A 23166-nucleotide genomic window follows, 5' to 3' on the forward strand; every position below is an offset into this window, starting at 1 on the left:
CTATTTGTTATAGTCATGATATCTAGAAGCCACAATAGTTTACATTACAATAACAAAATATCAGTTTACAGTAAAACATCCAATTATGAGCAATGATGATTGTAAATACCATTTATTTGTCATACCGTCATATTAGTCAACCCCCATCTTGTCAGACTACTTGAAAGCTGTACAGAATGCCCCCCAACTCCACCCCCCACTCTTTTCATCATCATTAGAGATGTCACGTGACCGGTTTTGTGTACAGTGAACAAGTCGGCACAGTGGAGGAGGGTGGCTCCACACAGAGCGCCGCCAACCGCCCCTACCGTCGCCATGGCAACTGCATCCATAGAATCGCTTTCAATCGCGTGCCGGAGCCGCTTTGAAAACAAAACGGCAAACAAGCACCAAGAAAACGCGCACTGGGTTATTAGGTCATGTCGAGATCACAACGGCACGCCAAGGCAAATTGGGCCATATCATGCCAACATATGGCTTATGATTAAAAGAGGGGGAGGGGGGGTAAAGGACCTCATTTACACATGTTTGGTAAATAAAGGAGTCTTTTCATGAGCAACGAGGAATAGAATGTGGGGTGCTGAGAGGTGTTGTTTAATGTGGCATGCCGTAGCGTGATGGAATGGCAGCTGAGTCACATTGTTGCCCCAGGCAGGGCAGTAGTCCCTGTTTAAGATGCCCCTTCAAGAAAAAATCCTAGACCCCACAAAGTGTGTAACATAAAATTGCCCCTCACTTATACCGCTCCCCAACCAAAACATTAACAACACATGCAAGTCTTCAAGAAGGAAAGAAAGAGAGGTCAATAATGAGCAGTAGTCCTGTGTGGAGTTCAGTGATGGTTTTTAATGCTCGGAGAGTTGCATTAAATGGAAGAGCTGGTTTATTTATATATGCATTGCACACACGTACACACACATACACACTCACACACGTGTAGAAATTAATTCCTCTGTACAAAGATCAACATGGACATGAGTCATAGTAGTAGAAAACAAAGAGAACCTGAGCATGGGACAAAACCATGAGGCACATCAGTGCTCTTCAAAATAATACACCTGATCAGATAAAATAAGGCTATCTGAGCACACTTCATCTGCTCAACATACACAGAATATAAAATAAATTCTGACAGTTAAGCTGAAAAAAAAAATCATGTTTTTAAACACATTCTCGCCCAAAATAACATGTATCACAGAACAAAGAATGAAATCAGGATCTCAGAAATAAAAGTATTACATTTGTTTGCGTATTACACAATGGTGTAGTGCTGCATGTATGTAGCTATCAAAAGCCACACTTGATAAAAAAAAGATGATTTAAGTATATTGAAAACGGCAGAAAAAAAAAAGATAAATTCCTTATATTAAAAAACAATATTTTACATATTTACTTTGTGTTTGCATATTGGGACCAGTCTTTAGTCAAGCCTCTTTAACTCAAACAGGTGGTGAAGCATTTCATGACTGCATCTCTGCAAAACAGACAAAAAAGATGACAGAGAGAGAGAGAGAGTTTCATTAAACACTGGGGATACAACAGGGAGAAGCAAGTTATTGTACAGAGATCCATTATCCCATAAGCATACTTGTGGTTTGATGTGGTTAATAAGTGTTTTGCGAATGCTTTATCCCCAAGAACAGTGCAGAGCAGCAGGGTGGATTAAAAGTTTGAAAATGAGGGTTGTTTTGATGGCGTTTCCTCTTTGTTGTTGTGGCGGAGGCGGCAGGGCTGTGCTCCTGCATATTTAATTCTGTTTTGGCGGGAAGCCGCACAAGCTGGGAGGGCTGGACCTTCCGCTGTACGCCCCCCCCACCCCTCGACTTCCCCCACCACCTTCCCTCCATCGGTCACAGGTACGGAGCACGAGGATGATGCAACTCCAGCAGTCGCCACGGCAACAGCAGAACAAGGTCACAGCGTTTCCTTCCCCGCCCCTATGCCTTCTCTTCCTCTCCCTTCCTCCCTCCCTCTCTCGCTCATCCTCCCTCCCTCCCTCCCTCTTTCTTTTCGGCTCTACCTCTGTCACTCTGCCTGTAGATGTGTTGCTATGCAGACTTTCACTGGCTCACTCAAAATTCAGGGGAAGAGGAGGAGGTGTGAACCGAGTCAAGGTTAAAATGAAAAGGGAGGAAGAAGGCGGGCTTATGGTGGGGGGCGGAAGAAGGAGACTCATACCTTCTGCTACGCTGTTCATTCATCTCTCTCTCTCTCTCTCTTTCTTTTTATCTCTCTCTCGCTCTCTCCATCCATTAGGTCCTACACCACTCTCTCTAGTAAACACTGAAGCCTAAGTGCTGAACTTAGAAAATCACCAAATGAATAAATGATGATGAGATACATTTGGAATATGGCTGATGAAATAGCTGTGCAATGGATGCTTTAAATACAAACCAAAATGTGCAGACTAAGGAGGTAAATAAGTCATCAGTGCACCATGTGAGTTTGGACTGATGAATTTTAACATTGACAGGAAAAACACAGTAAGGAACCAATCCTACAGAATATGTTTTGAGAATTTTGATTGATTGACTGATTGATTGATTGATTGAGGTAAAAACATTTAATTTAGAAGTAAAAATGTGATTCCACCAACTCCAAATTTGAGAATGTTTTTAGACTGTGTGTGTGTGTGGTGGCAGAGCGAGCTCTCAGAAAAGGAAATGTCCAATCATAGTCACACAAAAAGGGCAGTGTGCTGTTCAACCCTGGCAAATCTCCCCTACAATGGCGGGGGATTTAGAAACATCACACGAGCCGGACAAAGAAAACCAGGACTGGCCTGCGGATCTCATTATAACACAAGAAGACTCCTAAAGAGCATTAGCCAAATAAGGGCAAAAATCATATCTCAATACGGCCATACCAGCACCCCCACACCCACAGGCAACTCCATGAGCACCTCAAGGCAGGCGCAGGGTGGGGCAAAGGGGGTTACTTTAGCTGTCAGGATAGATTAGGGGCCCATGTGTATGATGACCCCCTCAACCCCCTTTGGGTGAAGGGGAGGGGTCCGATGTGAGTGGAGAAAAGGGGGGGGGGACCTCTGGACACCTCTGAGGTAGGGAGAGCAGCAGCCATTAGCCTGGTATGTGGAGTGGGCTGGGCTGGGCTGGAGGGTTGGGGTGGGGACAACATGGGGCTGTGGCTGATGTGTGAAGCGCTTTGTTTACGTTGCTATTGTTATTGCTGTTATTGTTGTTTGTGTTGCTCGGTCACTCTGTCAGGTCAGCCAGGTGCTCCAAGGAAACCTGTTCCCATCACATTCAGTTGTTTACCACCGCCACACCCCCCCAAAAAAGCACTCACATTAATGCGGATTAACGCTCATCACTGATAACAAATTACCAACCACCACAATATAAATGGGGAAAAAAAGACAACTGAGAAAAACAACTGATCCCAACCAATGGGAATGAAGCCGGCCCTGTGATGCCGCACAGCTGTGTGCTCAGCCAACACGAGAAGTGCTATTTACATATCGGCTGCCGACAGAGCGCTGCGCTCAATGACTAATTTTTTAACCCCTAAAAACGCCGCTGGCTTCACGCCACGAAGGTATTAATACTAAATACCCTCACACACTGGGCAGGGCAGAGGAGAGGGGAGGGGGACGGAGAGAGAGAGACAAACAAACGGCCATTTGCGTGGCCGAGAGATGGGCATAGTGGTGGTGGTGGGGTCTTCCCCGGGATTAGGGCCCATATGGTGGAGGACAACAGGCATGCTGTTTACGAGTAAATAAAAACATGTTTTCATTCAAGGATTACTGACTCATCCTCAGTTCCAACCCCCCTGAACCCTATAGGCCCTCCACAGGAGTGTGTGTGTGTGTGTGTGTATGTGTTGTGTGTGTGTGTGTTTTATGAGCTAACACGCTACCATTTGTGTATGCGACAATTAGTGGGTTTGGTATTTCAATTATGCTGGAGATCTGGCTCAATAAGGTGTACTTAACACACATGGCATAATTACTGGGAAACCCTACAGATGTAGGAATGAACATATGCGGATTGGGCAACTACATGAGAAGCTGAATATTAATTGGAGGATAAAGAAGCAGATTGCATTTTGCTCTAATGATTAGAGAGCTGTAGCCTGGCTAGCGCCACCACTTCTCAATGAGACGTGGTCTGGGAACCAAACGTTAATTTTCTCGTATTTGAAAACAATGCCCAGATCCGTTTATTGGGTGCCACGGATGTCTATCAAATGCGTCTGTACATAGCTCACCATCGTCTTGCTTTCCCCCCTGTTCTGTGATTGGTTCCCTATCTCAGGCGAAAATTTGCTCCATGGTCTCCAGGCTGCCTTAGCAGCGTGAATCAAATCGCGCACAAGGCAGCATGGGAACACCCAGGCTAAGAGAGCTGAGGAAAATAAGGAAAACCAGTACCGACTGCCTCAACAAAACCTGTGAGTCTAAACCAATGAATAAAACAGGATAATGTGCTATGCAAATATGCACAATGGTGTTTGTCTGTTTATTTATTTGTTTATTTAAAGAAAGCAACTAGCCCTCCTTACCTTGCAAATGGAATGTAGGAGATGCTGTACCTGAAAGAGAAAAGCAAACGGGGTCAGGACTGAGCTGAATGGTTTTGGGTTCTGCTGGGTTGAGCCACAGGGCACAGGCCTTTTGTACACAGTTCCTCTCACACAATGACCGTCCTCGATATCAGTCTGGCTAGTCCCAACGAAAAACAACAACAACCTTTGTTGAGGGAATTCACTGGTAGGTGGATGATTATAAAATGAACTGCAGCCTCTTAACACAGTCAGATGTGAGCTTTACGCCAAAAAAAGAGAATGGGGGGGGTGCCTTCTGGACAATTTGAGAAGTGCTCTGGTCAGGAGTGAGTAATCTGAATAAAATTAACCTTACATAAGAAATCACCCTGCGATACACAACATACACATTCATATTACATAAATGTATGTGATTTTACGAAAATGTGATCATACACACATAATTACAATAAATTATACTGTTAGCAGTATATGTCCGATTGTTTCTTTTCAACCTAGTAGTTGTCCCATGTGCAACGATCAGTGCCCGAGAGAGACCATTATGTTGTCAAAATCATCACATCAACACAATCACAGCATTACGTCCATCGGTATAAACACCCTTATGATCACAGCAGGACAGCTTTAATCAAAGCCTAGAGGGACAAGAGTTGCTTTTAAATCCCCGGGCTTTACTTTGACAAGAATTATGCCTCCCCCCCCCCCCCCCCTCCCCACCACAAAGCAAAGCGGATAAAAATCAAGAGGTTATTAAATGCTCTGAAATAAATAAACGCGTGCAGAAGACAAATAAACAAGCGGACAAGGCCACTGCAGATCAAGTGGAACGGGTTTCGGAGAAGGGTCTCAGGAGCACGCTCAGCTCATGCTCGATCCTCCCCCACAGAGCCAATTCCTGGAATCTCCGCGTTTCCTTCTGTCTTCACAGTGAATCTGCCAGGTTTGGACTTAATGATCCAAACACTGAACAGTCGTGATCACACACACACACACACACGCACACACACACACACAGTCATTTGTGTGCATCTGTATGTGTGTGTGTGGGTGTGTGTGTTAAGGACGTTGTACACGTCAGTTGTGGGGAGAAGGCGCAGACTGAGTCAGGCATGCGAGAGGCGATTGTGCCGTCAATGAAACTGACAGCCATTAAATGGACCCAGTGACGTGTATTTTAGGCTGCCAAACGAGCAGTTCCGGCAAATACCCTCTCAGCTGCCTACACATTCTCACTACCTCTCTGACATTCTCTCACCCCCGCCCCCCTCCCCCCATGGATAATTACCCACACTGACGATCACATATGCATGAGCAAAATACAATGCGGTGTTTTTAAAACGATACCTACATTCCTAGTTGTGAACATATTTAATCACACACAAAAAAACACACAAATGGTAAGCACACAGGACCCTGAAACCCTTTTCTAATGCTTGCTTGTGTTTGGGGACAAGGCTTTTAAAGCACTGACATGTTAATAGTTCCTCAATGTGACACACACAGATTGCTTGTCACTGAGATTGCTTGTCCCTGAGACAGCTCAATTCACCATAAGCACCAATGGAATCCAAACACACATACACATCTCTCTTTCTCTCACACTCAATCTCCCTCTCTCTAACAATGCTTTCCCAAGCAAATGACACCTGACCACACGCGTCGGGTCAGACTAATAATAGCCTCACCCTCTTGCCCCCTCGCTGGCCTCGAGGTGCTGCTGACTAAAGGCCCTGGTGCCAACTGTGTGCACCTGGTCGCACACCTGTGGCCTGGTGCATCCTCGAGGCCTTGCCAAAGGGTCAGGACGGGCTTAGCGGATCAGATTAGCTCTCCTCTCCTCTCCTCCGCTCTGCTCTGCAGGCCTACTCGGCTCAGCCCAACATGAGCTGAGCTGCTTTAGCTGTAGCGATACTAACCCCCCCTCACCCTCCCATCTGCCTGGGCAGGGCCTGTGGGAAAGACATGGTGTGTGGAGATGTGGGTGAGTGTGTGAGTTTGTGCACAGTTCTGCCAAGTTCCTCTGAAGCAGCGGGGCATGGTGTGTGTGTGTGTGTGTGTGATAGCACGGCCAAACGTGAGGAGCTCATCTTAAGACCTTACTCATTAACTGGATTTAATCTTGCACGTGGCCCATGTGGCCCATGTGCCCCAAGTCAAGGCTCAACTTCCTCTCCCTCTCTCTTGTACACACACACACACACACACACTTTTTCATCCACTGACACAGAATCCCTCTTTAGTGTACACCAACAATAGCCCGTTGGGGCCTGAGAATGCCTGAACGCAAGCTACAGTGCAGAGGGAGAATTTAGACACTTACCATGTCATGGCCAAGAACTGTAAAATGCAGAAGATTATAGCCAGTCCCTTTTTATGCCACTGTAGAGGAACAGGAATGGGGAGATATGCAGTAAAAAAGATGAAAACTAAAAAACATCACAAGAGAATAAAGACACACTGGCATGTAAAAAGTCTTTGAATATATATTTTCAAATATTGAATATTTGCTATAACATTAATATATATTCCTGATGATCCTGTTAAAAAAAAAAAAAAACACTTACCCAAAAAACAGCACACAGTGTCAAAATCAGACAGAGCTAGAAGAAATAAAAAAGTGGTAAACATTCCAGAATGTCATCTTTTCACTGATGATGCACAACTAAAAATACTACCTTAGGAATCTACAATGGCAGTAAATTAGAGCACTGTCCTTCTTAGTCCGGTATGATTTGCAGTTCTCCATTAATAATACCATGGGGACATGTGCAGGGTTTAGAAATAGATTATCTGGAAAGTAACATGCAACGCTGCTTTGCTTTAAGAGCAAGCTTAAGACTGGCATGTTAAGCAGCGCCTAATGCCAATGGACGTCTTAAGATGCTTCAAATCTTTAATTGCAAACTGCTAAATGCTTGGTGGCTAGAGTGGTCTGTTTTTGGCCATTCACTACATTTTCTCTGTGTGTGTGTATGTGTGTGTGTGTGTGTGTGTGTGTGTGTGTGTGTGTGTGTGTGTCAGAATCAGGAAAGGGTGAACAGAGAATGCAGAGCAACACAGCTGGCTTTCTGAAATGAGTGCTAAACTGTTTCACCATTTTTAAAACATTCATTGTTTCTAAGGAAAGGTACAATTGTGGAAGAAAAGGAGTGGAGACGGTCTGTGGGTCTTTACCAGCATGACACAGGTGGCTATGAGTCTGGTGGGCTCAAACATGCGCTTCAGCTGTTTCACAGGCCCCATCAGGAAACAGGTGCTTTGGGAGAAAACACACACAAAAACACAAACATGTGAGACCACTTCTGCAGTGTAAACACAGTGCAGCGACGCTTTTACGACTCCGTGAACGTGCACGCACACACACACACACACACACACACACACACACACACACACACACACACACACACACACACACACACACACACACACACTAATAAGGCCAGCCCACACTACAACATGAAGAGGATCTAGCATCCTGTAAGCACAACTAGATGTACCGCAGAGCAGTACAAAATATGACCGCCGCCCAGTCCAGCACATTTTTTCCACAAAAAGAAATCACGCTGAAAGGCCTATATGATTCTAACTGTCTCACTAAATTGCATTATCCACACTCAATTCTCACTGGTATCTGCTAGACAACAAGTACCAAAACATGATTAGTTCATAGATTTCACATGTAAAATTCATTTTATACAACCCCACCTCCATCTTGCCTGTTCATAATTCTGAGAAATTCTTGATTGTTTGTGTTATGTTTATGTTACCATCCACTATGAACCATCGTTTTTCGTTTTGATCTGTAGCCCCCCCGCTGGACTGCACCCCCCGAAAGGAGGGTAGGGCAGACACAGTTTTCTGTGAATATCTTGAGAACCGTAAGGTTTAGGAGGACCATTTTTTTTTTGTTGATCTCAAGGGGCCATGTCAACCCATTCCATAACCACTCATTTCATGTATAGCGCCACCTAGTTAAACACAAAAAAGTAAAAATGAGGTGTTGTAATCGCAGGTATCTGTGACCTAACATAGTCAAAACTGCACGAAATTGGAAGTGTAGGATCATTATGACACCCTCTGAATGCACGCCAAGTTTCGTTGAATTCCGTTCATGGGGGGCCACACAATAAATTAATTTATGTTACTATACACCAACTGGCCTGTAGGTGGCCGGAGACAGTTTTCTGTGAATATCTCGAGAACCGTAGGGTCTAGGAGGTCCACCTTTTTTTTGTATGTTGGTCTTAAGGGGCATGTCAACCCATCCCATTACCACTTATTTCATGTATAGCGCCACCTAGTTAAAAATTAAAAAGCAAAAAATTAGGTGTTTTCACCACAATATCTCTGGCTGACATGGTCAAAACTGCACGAAATTGAAAGTGTAGGATCATTATGACACCCTCCGAATGCATGCCAAGTTTTGTGAACTTTCGTTCATGGGGGGCCTTACAATAAAATAATTTATGTGTACATTTAGTGACCGTACACCAACAAGGATTCCCGGGACACTGAAAGACCGGGGTACACAAAACTTGGTGGGCATGTAACCCCACATGGATAGCATGGAACCATCGGTTTTCGTTTTGATCTGTAGCCCCCCCGCTGTACTGGACCCCCCGAAAGGAGGGTAGGGCAGACACAGTTTTCTGTGAATATCTTGAAAACCGTAGGGCCTAGGATGACCAATTTTTTCCGTATGTTTGCCTCCAGGGGTCATGTTAACCCATTCCATGTGCACACATGTGCATAAACAGATACACACGCACACACATACATTTACAGTAATCATACGTATGACACATACTCACACAGTAGACATATGTACGCATGCATGCACATGCACAAACACACATACACAGGCAAACACACAAGCACACACATACACACACACACACACACCCCCACACACATAAACATAAACTTGTACACGCACACATGCACACAATTCAAGAATTTTTTCCGCCATCTACTTCCTGAATTTTTGGTCAACGATACCCGGGACACCGAACCACCGGGGTACATGAAATTTGGTGGGTATGTAGCCCCACTAGACTTTTACGGAAAAATTTCGTTTCGTCCCCGGGGGCCAACCCCCCCCCCCCCCCGTGCTGGGCCCCCCGAACCGCAAAAAAAACAGTTTTTCCTAAATAACTACCTGAACCGTGGCACTGAGGATGAAGAATCTTTTATGGTATGTTGGTCTCAAGGGCCCACATCAACCTGGCTCATAATAACTCATTTATGATTTGCACCCCCACCCCCCCGGTAAAATATAAAAATGCAATATTATTCTGCTTTAATCGCCCCTATCTTCAGTTAAGATGTTCAGAACTGCACCAAATTTTATGTGTATGATTGACCTGGCATTCTCTGGGGGTATGCCAAGTTTCGAAGAATTTCATCCATGGGGGGGTCTAAAAAATTAGGTTATGTGTAGATTTAGTGACTGTACACTCATTGGCCTGTAAATGGCGGTGCACACATATACACATGCACACACACAGGCACCCACATACTATCGGTATTAGAACGGCCGATACATAATTACAAATTCAGTAGGATTAAAAGAAAGCCAAAATAAATATCCATCATCATCATCATGGCTGCATTTTCAGTATTGGCGATTTGTCCACTAGATGGCGCATCGTTGCAGTGAGACGTAATTTTGTTGGAAGTTAAAAGTGGGTTGGAAAAACAATGGACGCTTCCTACAAGGACTGTAATTTACCGCAGCGAACATCTAATAAGGATAGGACAATGTTCACATGAAGTGTAATTCCCATTTCTTCTTGAAGCCGAAATAAATCTGAGGATGTTTATCGGACATGCTTGGTTTTTACTGCAGGTACGTTAATCTTGTAATATCAATAAGGACCTAGGTGTTACCGTTAGCGTTGGTTGAGTGATGGAGGCCCATTTGATTGATTGCATTTGTAGAAAACTATAAATGCGGTTATACCAAGCAAATTGATAGCAGCACTGTTTGTATCTTTCGACTGTCATTTATTGCACGTAATACAAAATCATTCTGTGCAATGGAAGACTTACCAACGTTACACCGGTCTGATACAGTTTTGCCTATACATGCGTGAGACTGAGACGCCTGTTTATTTTGTTTTAAGTGCGTGCAGGGTGTGAGAGGGGAATCGATGTGCTTTGATTCCATCTTGGTAGTTGTAGTCTGTGAAATTAAAAAGCACGTGTGTGTGAAGTATCCAAACAATGACACCCACCTGTGTAGTGGGTCCCATTTAGAAGTGGCTACTTCATTCGCGCTTTCCTTGACTCATGGAGCTGCGTGAATGTTATTACAACTTTTCGCCACGATATGGCAGTTTAAGTCCACTTGATACTGTAAGGCGTAAGCCATTGGTTTCCAAAGGAGATTTTATTTGTGTCGCCAGCATAGCCTATTGACAATTTATGTTGTAAATAGGCCTACCTTATAATCCTACCTGTAGCTTAGGGAAGCTAACAGCTTTCTATTAGGATCTAGTTTGTTAGTTACAGTTTTGTCATAACTCCCTGATGCATTTTTGCATTTAGAATAGCCAGAGCGTGTATATCTCAATCGGAAAATTAAACAATATCGGGTGCCTATGGACTAGGCTGGGTGAACCCAGCCTGATCTGCCCGCTATTTATTTTTTGATTTCTTAAAAGATTGAGCTTGCTCTGATGAAAGCCAGACTAGCCATGGACCTCAGTTACACAATGCAAGGGAACATGAATCAGCCTATATTTGCACGAACAATAACGGACAAAAGCTCTTCAACTTTGGCCCGTTAAAATGTGTATGAACAGTCTAGCGACGCATTTCATCAAGGCCCATTTGGACATGTCAGTTATTTGCACCACTGGTTAGATGTAAAACAGCATTTCGTTTCAGACTACTGTTACTTAATTTGTGCATTGACAATAAAGTATTACATGAACTAAAGATGACTAAAATCTTATGTAGAAGAAGAAATATTCACAAAAAATCCATCCATCCAAAAATGACCTTTGCTTTTGATAGCTGTTGAAAACGGCATGGAACTGACAGAGATGTTTTTGTTTATAACTACATAAAACATAAATAAATAACATTATGCTGATACCTTTTGCTTTTCCCAAATACAATGTAGCCTACAGGTGTAAGTGACCTTTCATCAATCCAGTTGCAATGGATGAACTGTGATGAACTGCCCTACTTGTGATTGTTCAGAGATTTTAAAGGTTTTATAACAATGCTACATCTTCTTTGGCTATTCTACAATCTATTCACCTTTTCAGCACCAGTAGGCTACTTTCTGTGCAGCCGCACACACACACACTCAGGCATGCCAAACAAGCATACACAAAAGTTTCAAGAGTGGGGGATGGAGTAAAATATGGAGACAAATTGAAGTGTGATTTATTTTCGCGGAACGGATGTACAGGACTGAGCGGCGGTCATATTTTGTACCGCTATGCGGTACATCTAGTTATGACAGGGACTGCCAGCATGAGTAAATGTGTTTCCCAGTCTACCACCAGGTGTTTGTGTCACTCTTCCACACCTATGTGTGTTTTAGGTGTCGACCATTACGGATGATGGCGTTGGTGGAGACGCACTCACTGGCGTGTGAATGACGGCAGCTTGCAACGTGTATGTGTGTGCGTGTGTAAAAGATAGCCTCCACGTCAGAGGCTTTCCTGTCAAAGAGCTCCGCACTGATTGCCAGACGTCAGGGTTGAAAAAAATGGCCAATCGCCCTGGTGACGCAGGCACTCATCCCCCTCCCTCTCTTTCTGTGTGCATCACTGCCTCTCTGACTGTAGGTGAGCAGGAGGGCACTCCTGGGAGTCTATGACCAGCATTTGCGTCTCTCTCTCTGCGTCTCTCTCTGCGTCTCTCTCTGCGTCTCTCTCTGCGTCTCTCTCTCTCTCTCTCCCTCTCTCTCGACTGCAACTAACAATTATTTTCATAGTTGATACATCTGTCGAGTAATTTATCGATTAGTTGTTTGATTGAAGGAATGACAGAAAATGCTGGTTGATCAGTGTTTCCCTAAGCCCTAAGATTATGTCCTCAGATGCCTTGTTCTGTCCATATCCATAAGATATTTAGTTCACTATCAAAGAGGAGTAAGTAAAGCTAAACATATTTAGTCTGGAAAGCTGCTATAAGGAGGTATTTTACTTGAAATGTTTTGCTCAAAATTGCACACTGCCTACAAAGAATGGCCCTGTTTCCACATACTTTGACTTATATTCAAGAGCGTGACCTCTTTTGAAAGCAGAGTCAGAGAGAGTTTTTAGGCGGTTTTGTACATCTCTGGAAATGACCACATTCCCACATGCCCTCTTGGTCATTTATTTTGTCTTGGAAACACGACTGAGGCCCACTAACAGGTCTTGTGAATCTGTATCTCAAAGTAGATCGATATAGAATGAAATATGAGTAGGCCTACTCTAGACCATTATTTGCCAAGGTATGCTCATGCGTTTTGTAAAATGCCCTATGGAAACTCCCCATAGGACTTTTGGTTACCCAAAATGCATACTAACAGTAAAAGCCTTGCTGTGTGGCAACCTCTTGGTGTAAAAGCATGATCCTGGTCTCAAATGAAAGGTAACACTTTGAGGTTTTTTGTAGACTATTTAGAATGTATGTCAAGGGTTTTGATATAGAATGACTACACAAAATATGGAATGATTACACAAAAGTCTTTATTTTTGCATTTTCTTCGATGGATGTGTATAAGATGGGACTATATATGCACAACTAATATTGAATAAACCACATGAGTGTTCCAATTTCTAGGGGTTACTGTGAATATTTCAATACCCAATATGGCTATTGAAAAAGGTCGTCATGTAGCCTGGCTAGCGCCACCACTTCTCAATGAGACGTGGTCTGGGAACCAAACGTTCATTTTCTCGTATTTGAAAAAAATGCCCAGATCCGTTTATTGGGTGCCACGGATGTCTATCAAATGCGTCTGTGCATAGCTCATCATCGTCTTGCTTTCCCACCTGTTCTGTGATTGGTTCCCTATCTCAGGCGAAAATTTGCTCCATGGTCTCCAGGCTGCCTTAGCAGCGTGAATCAAATCGCGCGCAAGGCAGCCTGGGAACACCCAGGCTATCATATATGGATCCCTAAGAGTTCAAGCTTTTAAATGGTGTATAATATTACTATGCTACATAGCAATATGGTTCATACAATTGATTTAGAATGCTGGGGGGAGGTGGGGGGCACTGCAATTGTCCCGCCTGCGAGACACCCGCAGTGTAATGGTTAAAAAAGTACAAAATAGTTTGAGATTAATTCATACTATATGCTGTATACCTCTATAACACTGTTTCTCTTAAATCTCTCTGTCTATTGGTAATGAATGCTTGGTTCTTAACAGGACTTGAGCCAGAAGAATACAAATGTCCCTGCCCTCAATATTGCTTGTTGTTTGGAGCCAAGACATGGATTCAAGAGCCTCCGGCCACTGTAACAGGCATCAGTGAAAGAAACACAATAATCCATTCAGTTCTTTTATGGTCTCATAACACAGGTCACAAAGCAAGCTTAACTCTTTGGACAGCACTTAAAACAGCTTTCCTGAGCACTTAAAGCCAGACAGTAAACATTGCTTTAAACAAGCACAGGGGGTGGGGACGGATCAGGTGGGGCTCGTGTGTTGCCAGGGCACTTCAGTCCGAGACAATGGTGGCGTTTTCCTTCATCTTAAGACTTCTTTGCTCAGACTAGCCCCAGATTGGGGACAGGGCTGGTTACGGTTCAAAAGTAAGTCCTCACGGCAACTGTGAATTTTTGCAAACAGCTTATGGCTATTATAAAAGTGGCCATGAGCCAGCAGTCAGTCGTTCAGTCACATGATTCACCTGCTGCCAATGTGCTGACAGTGGCCAACAAGGAAACAGAACCAAGAGACTGCCATGACACTCCATGGTAAATTGCCCAGAGTGTCAATTATCCAGTGAAGTATTTGAAGCCATTCAACCATCTCTAGTCTAGACATCCCAGCACACTCACCACACTCTAGAAATTTAGATGTGTTCACTCAGCTCACAGGCATTTGACTACCAGCGTAACAACACAGATATGGACTGAGGCCGCTGGCTCTGCATCTGAGACACTGACAGGGAGGCCAAGGGCTTTGGTTGCCATCCAGTGGGAGCTTCCAGGTTAGAGCCTCAGGGTTTTTTTTAGTTTGACCCACACAAGTTAATGATTGTGTTTCCTCCAAGGAATTTCTGAGAGAGAGAGAGAGAGAGAGAGAGAGAGAGAGAGAGAGAAAGAGAGAAAGAGAGCGAGCAAGAGAGAGAGGGAGGGAGAGAGAGAGAGACAACTACAGAGAGAGGCAGAGAGAGAAAGAAGGCGAGAACAAGGTGTTCCAACACCAACCTTGTATATTAGCAACAAGTTCCAGCTAATCAGGAGGTCAAGCTGAGATAACATAGGTGGCATAACCACACTTCTGTGCCATTTTTCAAGGTCAGAAAATATGATGGCATCATAGCTCTCAAATATAATAACAATGTGTCAAAGACCAGTTAATGTTAAAGGGTTAACATTAAGCCTACACATAATGAGGTCACAAAACCTTCAAATGACTACTTCTACTAAACTTGCAAAATAGGCAAGCTGAACATTTCAAACACTGTGATCAAACACTGTGATTAGACTAAATTCGGTTATTGGCAATGCAGTTGTGCACCCATTGGTGACCAAACTGAGCTGAGATGTAGATCACACACACTGGGCCAGGGGTCACTCAGTTCTCCTGCATAGTGTCTTTTGAAAATGCTCAAAGAGGACACCCGGCACGCGGCAGAAAATGAGACACACAGACTACTCAGGTGCTCCATCTAAACAAATGTAGAAAACCAAAACAGGATATGAAACCGAATACAACGACAAGCCAGACAAGCCATGCCTACTGACTGGTTGCTGGTGTGCTGATAACCTGAGCCTTGTTTGATCATGATGGGGTTAAGGAGCACCTGCTAGGCCTGTTTTAAGGTGTCAGTTCAGCCCTCAGCTGTCACAAGCCCCATAGTAACCATCCGACACAGAAAGACCAGAAACAGAGAGATAAAATGCACCTTATTCCCCCAAACAAATCCAAACCCAAACCCACCCACCCACACAACCTTTTAGATTCACCAAGAACACACATTGTCAAGGTCCCCCTTTTCTACTAGAGACACAAAAGGAACAAACAGGGAGAAAAAACCCAACGTAAATGCAGAGCCAAGTAAGTTGCAAGAGGGTCTTCCCTCTAGATTGTGTGTGCGAAAGGACACCATGTTCACACTTAGCACATCTTACATCATCAGTAAGTGATGATTAACTGTCCTATCCAAAAAAATATTTTGTTTTCCAAATAAAGAGTGCAGCTCTGCACCAATTTCATTACCAAATTCACAAACATCGGCATCATGGGGAGGGGAGGGGGGGGGGGGGGGGGGGGGGGCAATTCATTTGTATTTAATTGCTCTGATCTTCCCCTTCAATCCACAGAGCCAGGATCAGAGAAAGGAACAAGAAGAAATGAACAGGAGAACAGCGGCACTGTGAACAGGCTGTTCTGTAAGACTTGAACACCTATGGATCAGGTCAAGGGGGGCAATTCACTTAGAGCTCACACACAGGGGTCGTTACTATGGAGAGGGATTTTGCCAGACTATTTGAGTTTACACAACAGTCCAGCACCTCTGGTGAAGGGAGGGTGTGTGTGTGTGTCTGTGTGTGTCTGTGTGTGTGAGTGTCACAAACACTACCAAGCACACATCCCATCTTTCCTATAAACACATGCACAGCACAAAAGGTGGTAGTCATTGACTAGGTTAGTTTTGGGTCAAAACAAGTTATGAGTTAGAGTAATTCAATTACTAAATACTATTCACAGCCTTACCTGGAAAGGGCAGCGAGGTTCCCCAGAGTGTAGAACACAGCAAACAGCTTGATGCCATTTGGCAAGAAGAGCAGTGCTGACCCCTGTCATACCAAGACAAGAGACCACAGTGAATGACCATGCCACTCATTAAACATGAGTAAAGTGAACATTACGTGAAACATAAAACACATATTCAAAAGATTCACAATGATTCAAATTGGGAACACACGAGAGGTGGATTTTAATAAGCAAATCCATGGCCACACAGTTTGAGAAGCGAAACCATGCAATGCTTGTGTTATAGCTCCATCTAGGGGTTACAGCGAGAATTGCAGAAAAACAAATGACATTTTCTCAGACACTACTTGGGACAGAAGTATGTTTAAAGGTTAAGAGAAGTGGGTTTAAATAAATGAGAAATAAAGGAAGCCCAGTGTGTCTTCCCCACCTCACAGAGTAGTAAGAGAGGAGAGTGGTAGAGAAGTAGGCAGTCACCACAAAAGGTTTTGCATGAGCCAGCCACGTGGCCCAATTGTGAGGAGAGGTGTTGAGGACAGTATAAACTGTCTTATCAGGACAGATCCTTTACCAACTCACACGTAGGCCAACTGCCACTCAGCAATGGAGAGGGGGAGAGAGAGAAAGACACATGGACATGGAGTGAGAAAGTGAGGGAATTGTATACAGTCAGGAGAAATGTATGCTTTGTTCTTGAGGCCCTTCGCAGTGGTTGTGACATTTTGGCTACTTGATGTAAGAACCACTTGAAACCAAAACTGCTGTTGACAAATAGGAAGAAGTGTTTAGCTGATACAGTCACCGCAATGCCTCCAGAGCAGTGGTTTGTTAGATGGTTTCTACTTCATCAAAGTTTAAATAGTGTCATAAGAATGGGTCATAGTTACAGCAAGAGGGGCAGCCGTGGCCTACTGGTTAGCGCTTCGGACTTGTAACCGGAGGGTTGCCGGTTCGAACCCCGACCAGTAGGCACGGCTGAAGTGCCCTTGAGCAAGAGTTGCAGTTGTTGCAGGCAGCTCACTGCGCCGGGATTAGTGTGTGCTTCACCTCACTGTGTGTTCACTGTGTGCTGAGTGTGTTTCACTAATTCACGGATTGGGATAAATGCAGAGACCAAATTTCCCTCACGGGATCAAAAGAGTATATATACTTATATATATACTTATAAGATACGCACAGAGTGATCAAATGAACTAGGCATTTTATTTGCCTTGAATACTGAATACAAGCTAGACTATTGACTCAAACCACAATTCACAGCAATACTAGTCAGGACAGAAGGATTTAGCAATGGACTACAGTATTGCAACTCTCAGTAGTATGAGCAGGAGGAAGTATTCAGAACTGTATCACTGAATCAGCAGATTTCATCAGCAACTCATAGTTGAAAGTTACAGCACATATGACCACGTCTAGCCTGGCTAGCGCCACCACTTCTCAACGAGACGTGGTCTGGGAACCAAACGTTCATTTTCTCGTATTTGAAAAAAATGCCCAGATCCGTTTATTGGGTGCCACGGATGTCTATCAAATGCGTCTGTGCATAGCTCATCATCGTCTTGCTTTCCCACCTGTTCTGTGATTGGTTCCCTATCTCAGGCGAAAATTTGCTCCATGGTCTCCAGGCTGCCTTAGCAGCGTGAATCAAATCGCGCGCAAGGCAGCATGGGAACACCCAGGCTAGACCACGTCATGTCAGCTTTTATGATAATGTGGAACAACAACTGTTACAGAGAGAGCCATTAGTATCCCATCAATAGTGCTCATTTTAACTGAATTTAAATGGTTTAAATTTTAGACTATTCAAAAACTATCCAACTGATACTCTTGCCATTTAAATTTGAGTTATCACTGAATGAAGTCAAGACATGATATCACATAACATACAGGGCACCTTATACTGACACACATGCAACTGTTAGTCAGGTTGGTGAACTGTGAACTCAAAAAACGTCATGTGACTTGGTTTAGAACCGTGCACTTATTAATGCTGACATGAGGAAGCACAGGTTCCCATACTCATTCTGCTAGACAGAGGTGGTATATTACAGAGTTTTGTAGGCTTCGAGTTGTCTTGATCGCAGCCACATGTCACTCTTCCATCAGTTTTCACTGTATTTACAGTTTTTTCTGAATGCTTAAACACAACCGTGATTTTTATAGCACAATTTCTAAAACTATTAATACTTATAGCAAAAACACTCACTGAGTTCGCAAAACTAAAAGCACAAACACTGCTTTGCACTAAGTTTGCAATTTTGTAACACACACTTTGCACAACTGTAGGCACAATTCACTGCATAGCACTCTTTTTGCGGAACTGTAAACACAACTCATGCTTTACACTCAATTTCCAAATGATCAACACACTCCTAGCAAATCTATACACATGTATGGCTATTATTTTCACTATTTTGCCAACTCTCTGGCACACTTTCTCATGTGAAAACTGATAATTAGTTCACTTTGTACAATGGAGGGAGCAGGAAGAGTGAGAAGAGTAAGAATTAGAGGAGGCTGAAGAATAGGACGTGGAGGTGAAGTAGTAGGAGGAAGAAGAGGAGGAAGAGGATGCGGAGGTGAAGAAGTGAGAGGGAGAGGATGACAAGGACAAGGAGGTGAAGTTAGAGGAAGAGGACAAGGAGGAGCAAGAGGAGGACAAGGAGGGGGAAGAAGAGAAAGAAGTATCGTAACACCCCCAATTATCACCACTTTTGTTCAGAAATTCTAAAACAACGATGTTTTTTAACACTTCAAAATAACATTTACTAAATGAACCTTACATTTTTCAGTAGCCATAGTTGTGTAGATTTGAACAAAATCTGGTTTGGTTCTCAACGGGAGCATTTACTGCCTGAAATATCCGATTTTGTTTACCACGCTCGGAGTTATAGTGCTGGCCTGATGGGTCGCCTATTTACACCGTTTCAACGGCACATGGACGGTTAGACCGAGAATTCTCGTCGTGAAATTAAAATTCCACTGGAGCTCCAAGCGGTTGTGTACACGCAGCCTTACAACACTGTTTACAGCTCCTCGAGTCACGGTAAAATGTAATTTTTGGTACATAGCTAATTTAGATACACCTATGTTGTGGGTGGTTGCGTTTCTATAGGAGTCCGCTGTCTTGGTTTGTATAGAAATGGATATTAAGTGACACATACACGCAAGACGGTGGAAATACGGGACCGACGGTAATAGGGGGAGTTACGATAGCCCTTTTACAGGCAAAAAAAATCAGTCTACATGTGGGGATATTGTCATGTCAGGCCGGAATACGGCATTCCAGAATATATTTTCCCCGTTGCCTTGGACTAGGACATTGCATGTGATGTAGACGAAATTTTGAGAGGGACGACCCGATGTAGACTGACTTGTTTTGTCTCAGTAAAATTGCTTTTTCGTGTTTTGACTTGAAAAAACACACTTGTGTTTGTTTTGATGTGTGTAAATAAACACCAATACTTGAAGTTTGGATCCCAGTATGTTTACAGAACTATGACAAAAGTATGACCTCAAACTGACATAGTCTACCTTGTGCACAGAGAAAGCAAAAGCCAGATGTGTTTTTTATTCATACCATCAGTGTGTAGTTGGCACATTGTGTGCTTACTATTGTGATGGCTTGTGTTTACTGTTTGATACGAAAACACCATTTTTACGAAGGTGTGAAGAGTTAAGCAAGGTGTGTTAGCTTTTGCAAGAGAACTACAATGTTTTGCTGATTGGGTAAAAGGTTTTCCTATTTGTGTGTAGAGTTTTGCAAAAAAAGCCATAGTTACAAAAAATGTGCTTAAGCAATCAGAAAAAAACTGTAATACGGCACCAAACATTGTGCAAAGTTTTTATCTTTAGTATTTAGCATTCTTATTAAATTTCTGTACTTTTTATTTAACTTTTCTTTTATCATTTTATGCATTATATGTTTCTATCTCGTTGGTCTTTGTACCCCTGCCCGGACTATTTTGATATTGTCAACTCCTCACTGCCACTATTGGGTCAACGGCTGTTGTTTTAAAATATGCTATATAAATAAAGTGACTTGACATGACAAAGTGAAACAGAGTTTGGGCATTTTTGACACACTTGTTTCCTTCACATTTTGTTGATATTTCTAGGTAGTTTTCAAATATTATAAAATAAAAAAATCCCCACATAGCACGTTTAAAAGTACAGTCAGCCATTATAATCCAATACAACATTTGTCAAATACAGCCAATTTCTATTCCAATCCAAAATGTTGCTTCAGAGCCACTGCGCACGGAGGGGGTGTGCATGATTGCCAGTAGAGTTCAAATATTAACAATCTTTCCCTAGCATTGTGGACTGCACTTTTAATGTTTCCTGAGTTTGTGGTGTCAAGCAGTAGTGTCCGCTTAGGCTTCATAAAGATAGAAAAATAAAAATCCGTTGAGATGAGAAATAGAGTACTTCATTCCAATTTTACAGAGCATTACATTGTAATGATTATCATCATTACATCATCAGGGAAACAGTTTGCAACATTCTATGGGAACAGTAGTTTGTGAGAAAGAAATAAACTGTGAGGATTCAGGAGCTGTTGTTTCAGACTAACAGTAATGGCTGTCCATCTCTGCCCTTGGACATCTGGTCAAGAGGAAACAGAGTTATTGTTGATAATGAGACTCACAAGTATGGAGCACAGGACCCCCGAAGCGAAACAGATGAGAAACCACTTCACCCGGGTACTGTAGCTCAGCGTTGACGCGTCCAGGACCTACAGTAGTGAGAACAATGGAAGGATGTCACAAGACAAGAAATAAGCAGTGCAACGGCCTCGAGACTTCCTTGATGTCTCCACCATGCTCAGGGGTGTAGAGCACAGCCACATTAACTAATCACTCAGTCACGGCAAGTTACCAAGAGTTCATTTTTCTCTTAAAATCTTAACATGGAGAACACAGTGGAGAGATCAATATAATGCGGCTCTTAGCTGCCTTGGGATGGTAGTTCTGCATTTCCTCATAAAATCAACATTGGTCAAATGCAATAGAAGAATTTGAACATTTCAAACAAAAATTAAAATATGTAAAGAGATGTGGGACATCTAAATTATGCATCTGGGGTTTCATGTTGAGAATCACATAGTTTGACAGCCATGCAATGACAGTAAAACACCACAACAGCTTACCTCCCATGATCCTTCATGAAAGCATGAAAAAGGCATCAATTCAGCATTGCATTAATACAATTTCTTCAATTAGTCTAATATGGGCTACATGTTAAAAGCCGGTTGATGCTCTCAAACCTGTGAGTCGTGTAGCCTATATACCCCACTCATCACAGGGAGGTCACAAATCATAATGTGACAGAATGCCACTGGAACACAGTAGAACATTGCAAAGATTCTGTTGGGCAGCCTATATCATATTTTATACATTTCTTATATTTCAATAACAACTTCATAGTTTCCCTTTTGGGAGCAGGCTACTCGTTATTTTTCACTTGTGTTTTTTTTTTTTGTGATTAACATTTTTTATTAGAAAAGAATGAGATGTTACATTTACAGTCACATTTAACTTGAACATATACACCACAAACAGTACGACACTCAATACATAGTTCTGATAGACAAAAATTATATAGTGAAGGATATTAAAGATAGCAGTCACATTGTCAACATTAGTTAAGAATTTTTCACTTGTGTTGAAAAATGCAATTCACATACATAGGCCATCAATCCTCAGACACAGCACATGACAGGATGTAAACTTGTAATTTGAATGGAGAAACAACATTAAACTGAGATATAGAGTAAGTTGATGATAGAGCTCAAATACCAAATCCACACATTATCAAATGACATAGCCTAATCCAAGAACCTCGGTAGCCTCTGAAAATGATAAACGTAGGGCCTTGTGGGGAAATGTAATGTAAATGTAAACCAGGCCTAGTAGTTTGCAACTAGTAGTAGTAGTAGCTAAGATTCGCTAGCAGGAAACCCGTGGCACATTAATTGGCAGTATGGTTATGTCCTTTTTTGCGCTTAAACATACACATAGCTAGGTAATTGGTATGATATATACATATATACACTACAGTAGATAACTTTATATGAACTTGTTATGTTAGTAAGACATCGCAAATACTCGCTTATTGCCAATAACTACACGTTAAAGTTACGTCATGTCAGTCCACAATACCTGTGCTGTCAAACCCAACTCTTCGTTTTCCTCACGACCACTTAGAACACGACGAAGACTGTCCATTGTCGTGCTTATCGATTTTTTTGTTTGTTTGTACTGTAGATAGAAATTAAACTCATAGGCTACAGTTACTTCCTCGACGCTTCGAAGACTCAACTTGTTATCTGGGCGTGTCTAAACCACGCAAGGTCAGAGGGCTATGTGAGGTTCATAGGAAATGTGTGACACAGAGCACAAATTGGCACAAATGGAAACGTGAAGAATGTTCGGGAATCATCATTCTGCATGCATTTTCTCTTTATCAACGTTTATACCGATTATGCTATATCTGTTTAATGACCAGGTTTACTGCTTTGTTTTACTTTATTATTTTACAGTGAAGGTTACACTAGACCAACAGCCATCAAGAAACCGTGACTTATTTGTCCTCGGAGTACATGTCAAACCACTGATAATTCTGATTCTTGTTGAAACATACACAGAAAAGCAAGTACCCCTGGCTGCTTCTGCGGAAAAGTGTTTAGGGTCACATGTGCTCGGATGCATTGACCAATCAGAGAATGT

The 23166-nt window shown here is 42.8% G+C and overlaps 1 protein-coding gene across 1 annotated transcript; it reads right to left on the reverse strand.

Annotated features, from left to right (window-relative positions):
• Positions 1-826: 826 nt before the first annotated feature.
• On the reverse strand, positions 827-22791 carry sft2d1 (SFT2 domain containing 1). Its single transcript, XM_042065856.1, has 8 exons — positions 22600-22791; positions 21087-21173; positions 16436-16518; positions 7705-7786; positions 7095-7130; positions 6851-6909; positions 4528-4557; positions 827-1474 (listed from the first exon to the last, which is right to left on the reverse strand). Exons 1-8 carry the CDS (start codon positions 22663-22665, stop codon positions 1435-1437), a joined length of 483 nt encoding a protein of 160 aa, XP_041921790.1. The 5' UTR covers positions 22666-22791; the 3' UTR covers positions 827-1434.
• Between the last annotated feature and the right edge of the window lie 375 nt (positions 22792-23166).

The sequence above is a fragment of the Alosa sapidissima genome, chromosome 16, assembly GCF_018492685.1.
Source record: "Alosa sapidissima isolate fAloSap1 chromosome 16, fAloSap1.pri, whole genome shotgun sequence".
Lineage (NCBI taxonomy): Eukaryota > Metazoa > Chordata > Actinopteri > Clupeiformes > Clupeidae > Alosa > Alosa sapidissima.

Coding starts and splice junctions, on each gene's coding strand:
- sft2d1 (XM_042065856.1), bottom strand. CDS start 22,665: ATGGACAGTCTTCGTCGTGTTCTAAGTGGTCGTGAGGAAAACGAAGAG. Junction 16,519..21,086: donor GGGTCCTGTGCTCCATACTT/GTGAGTCTCATT, acceptor TTGGTATGACAG/GGGTCAGCACTGCTCTTCTT. Junction 1,475..4,527: donor TCCTACATTCCATTTGCAAG/GTAAGGAGGGCT, acceptor TCTGTTTTGCAG/AGATGCAGTCATGAAATGCT.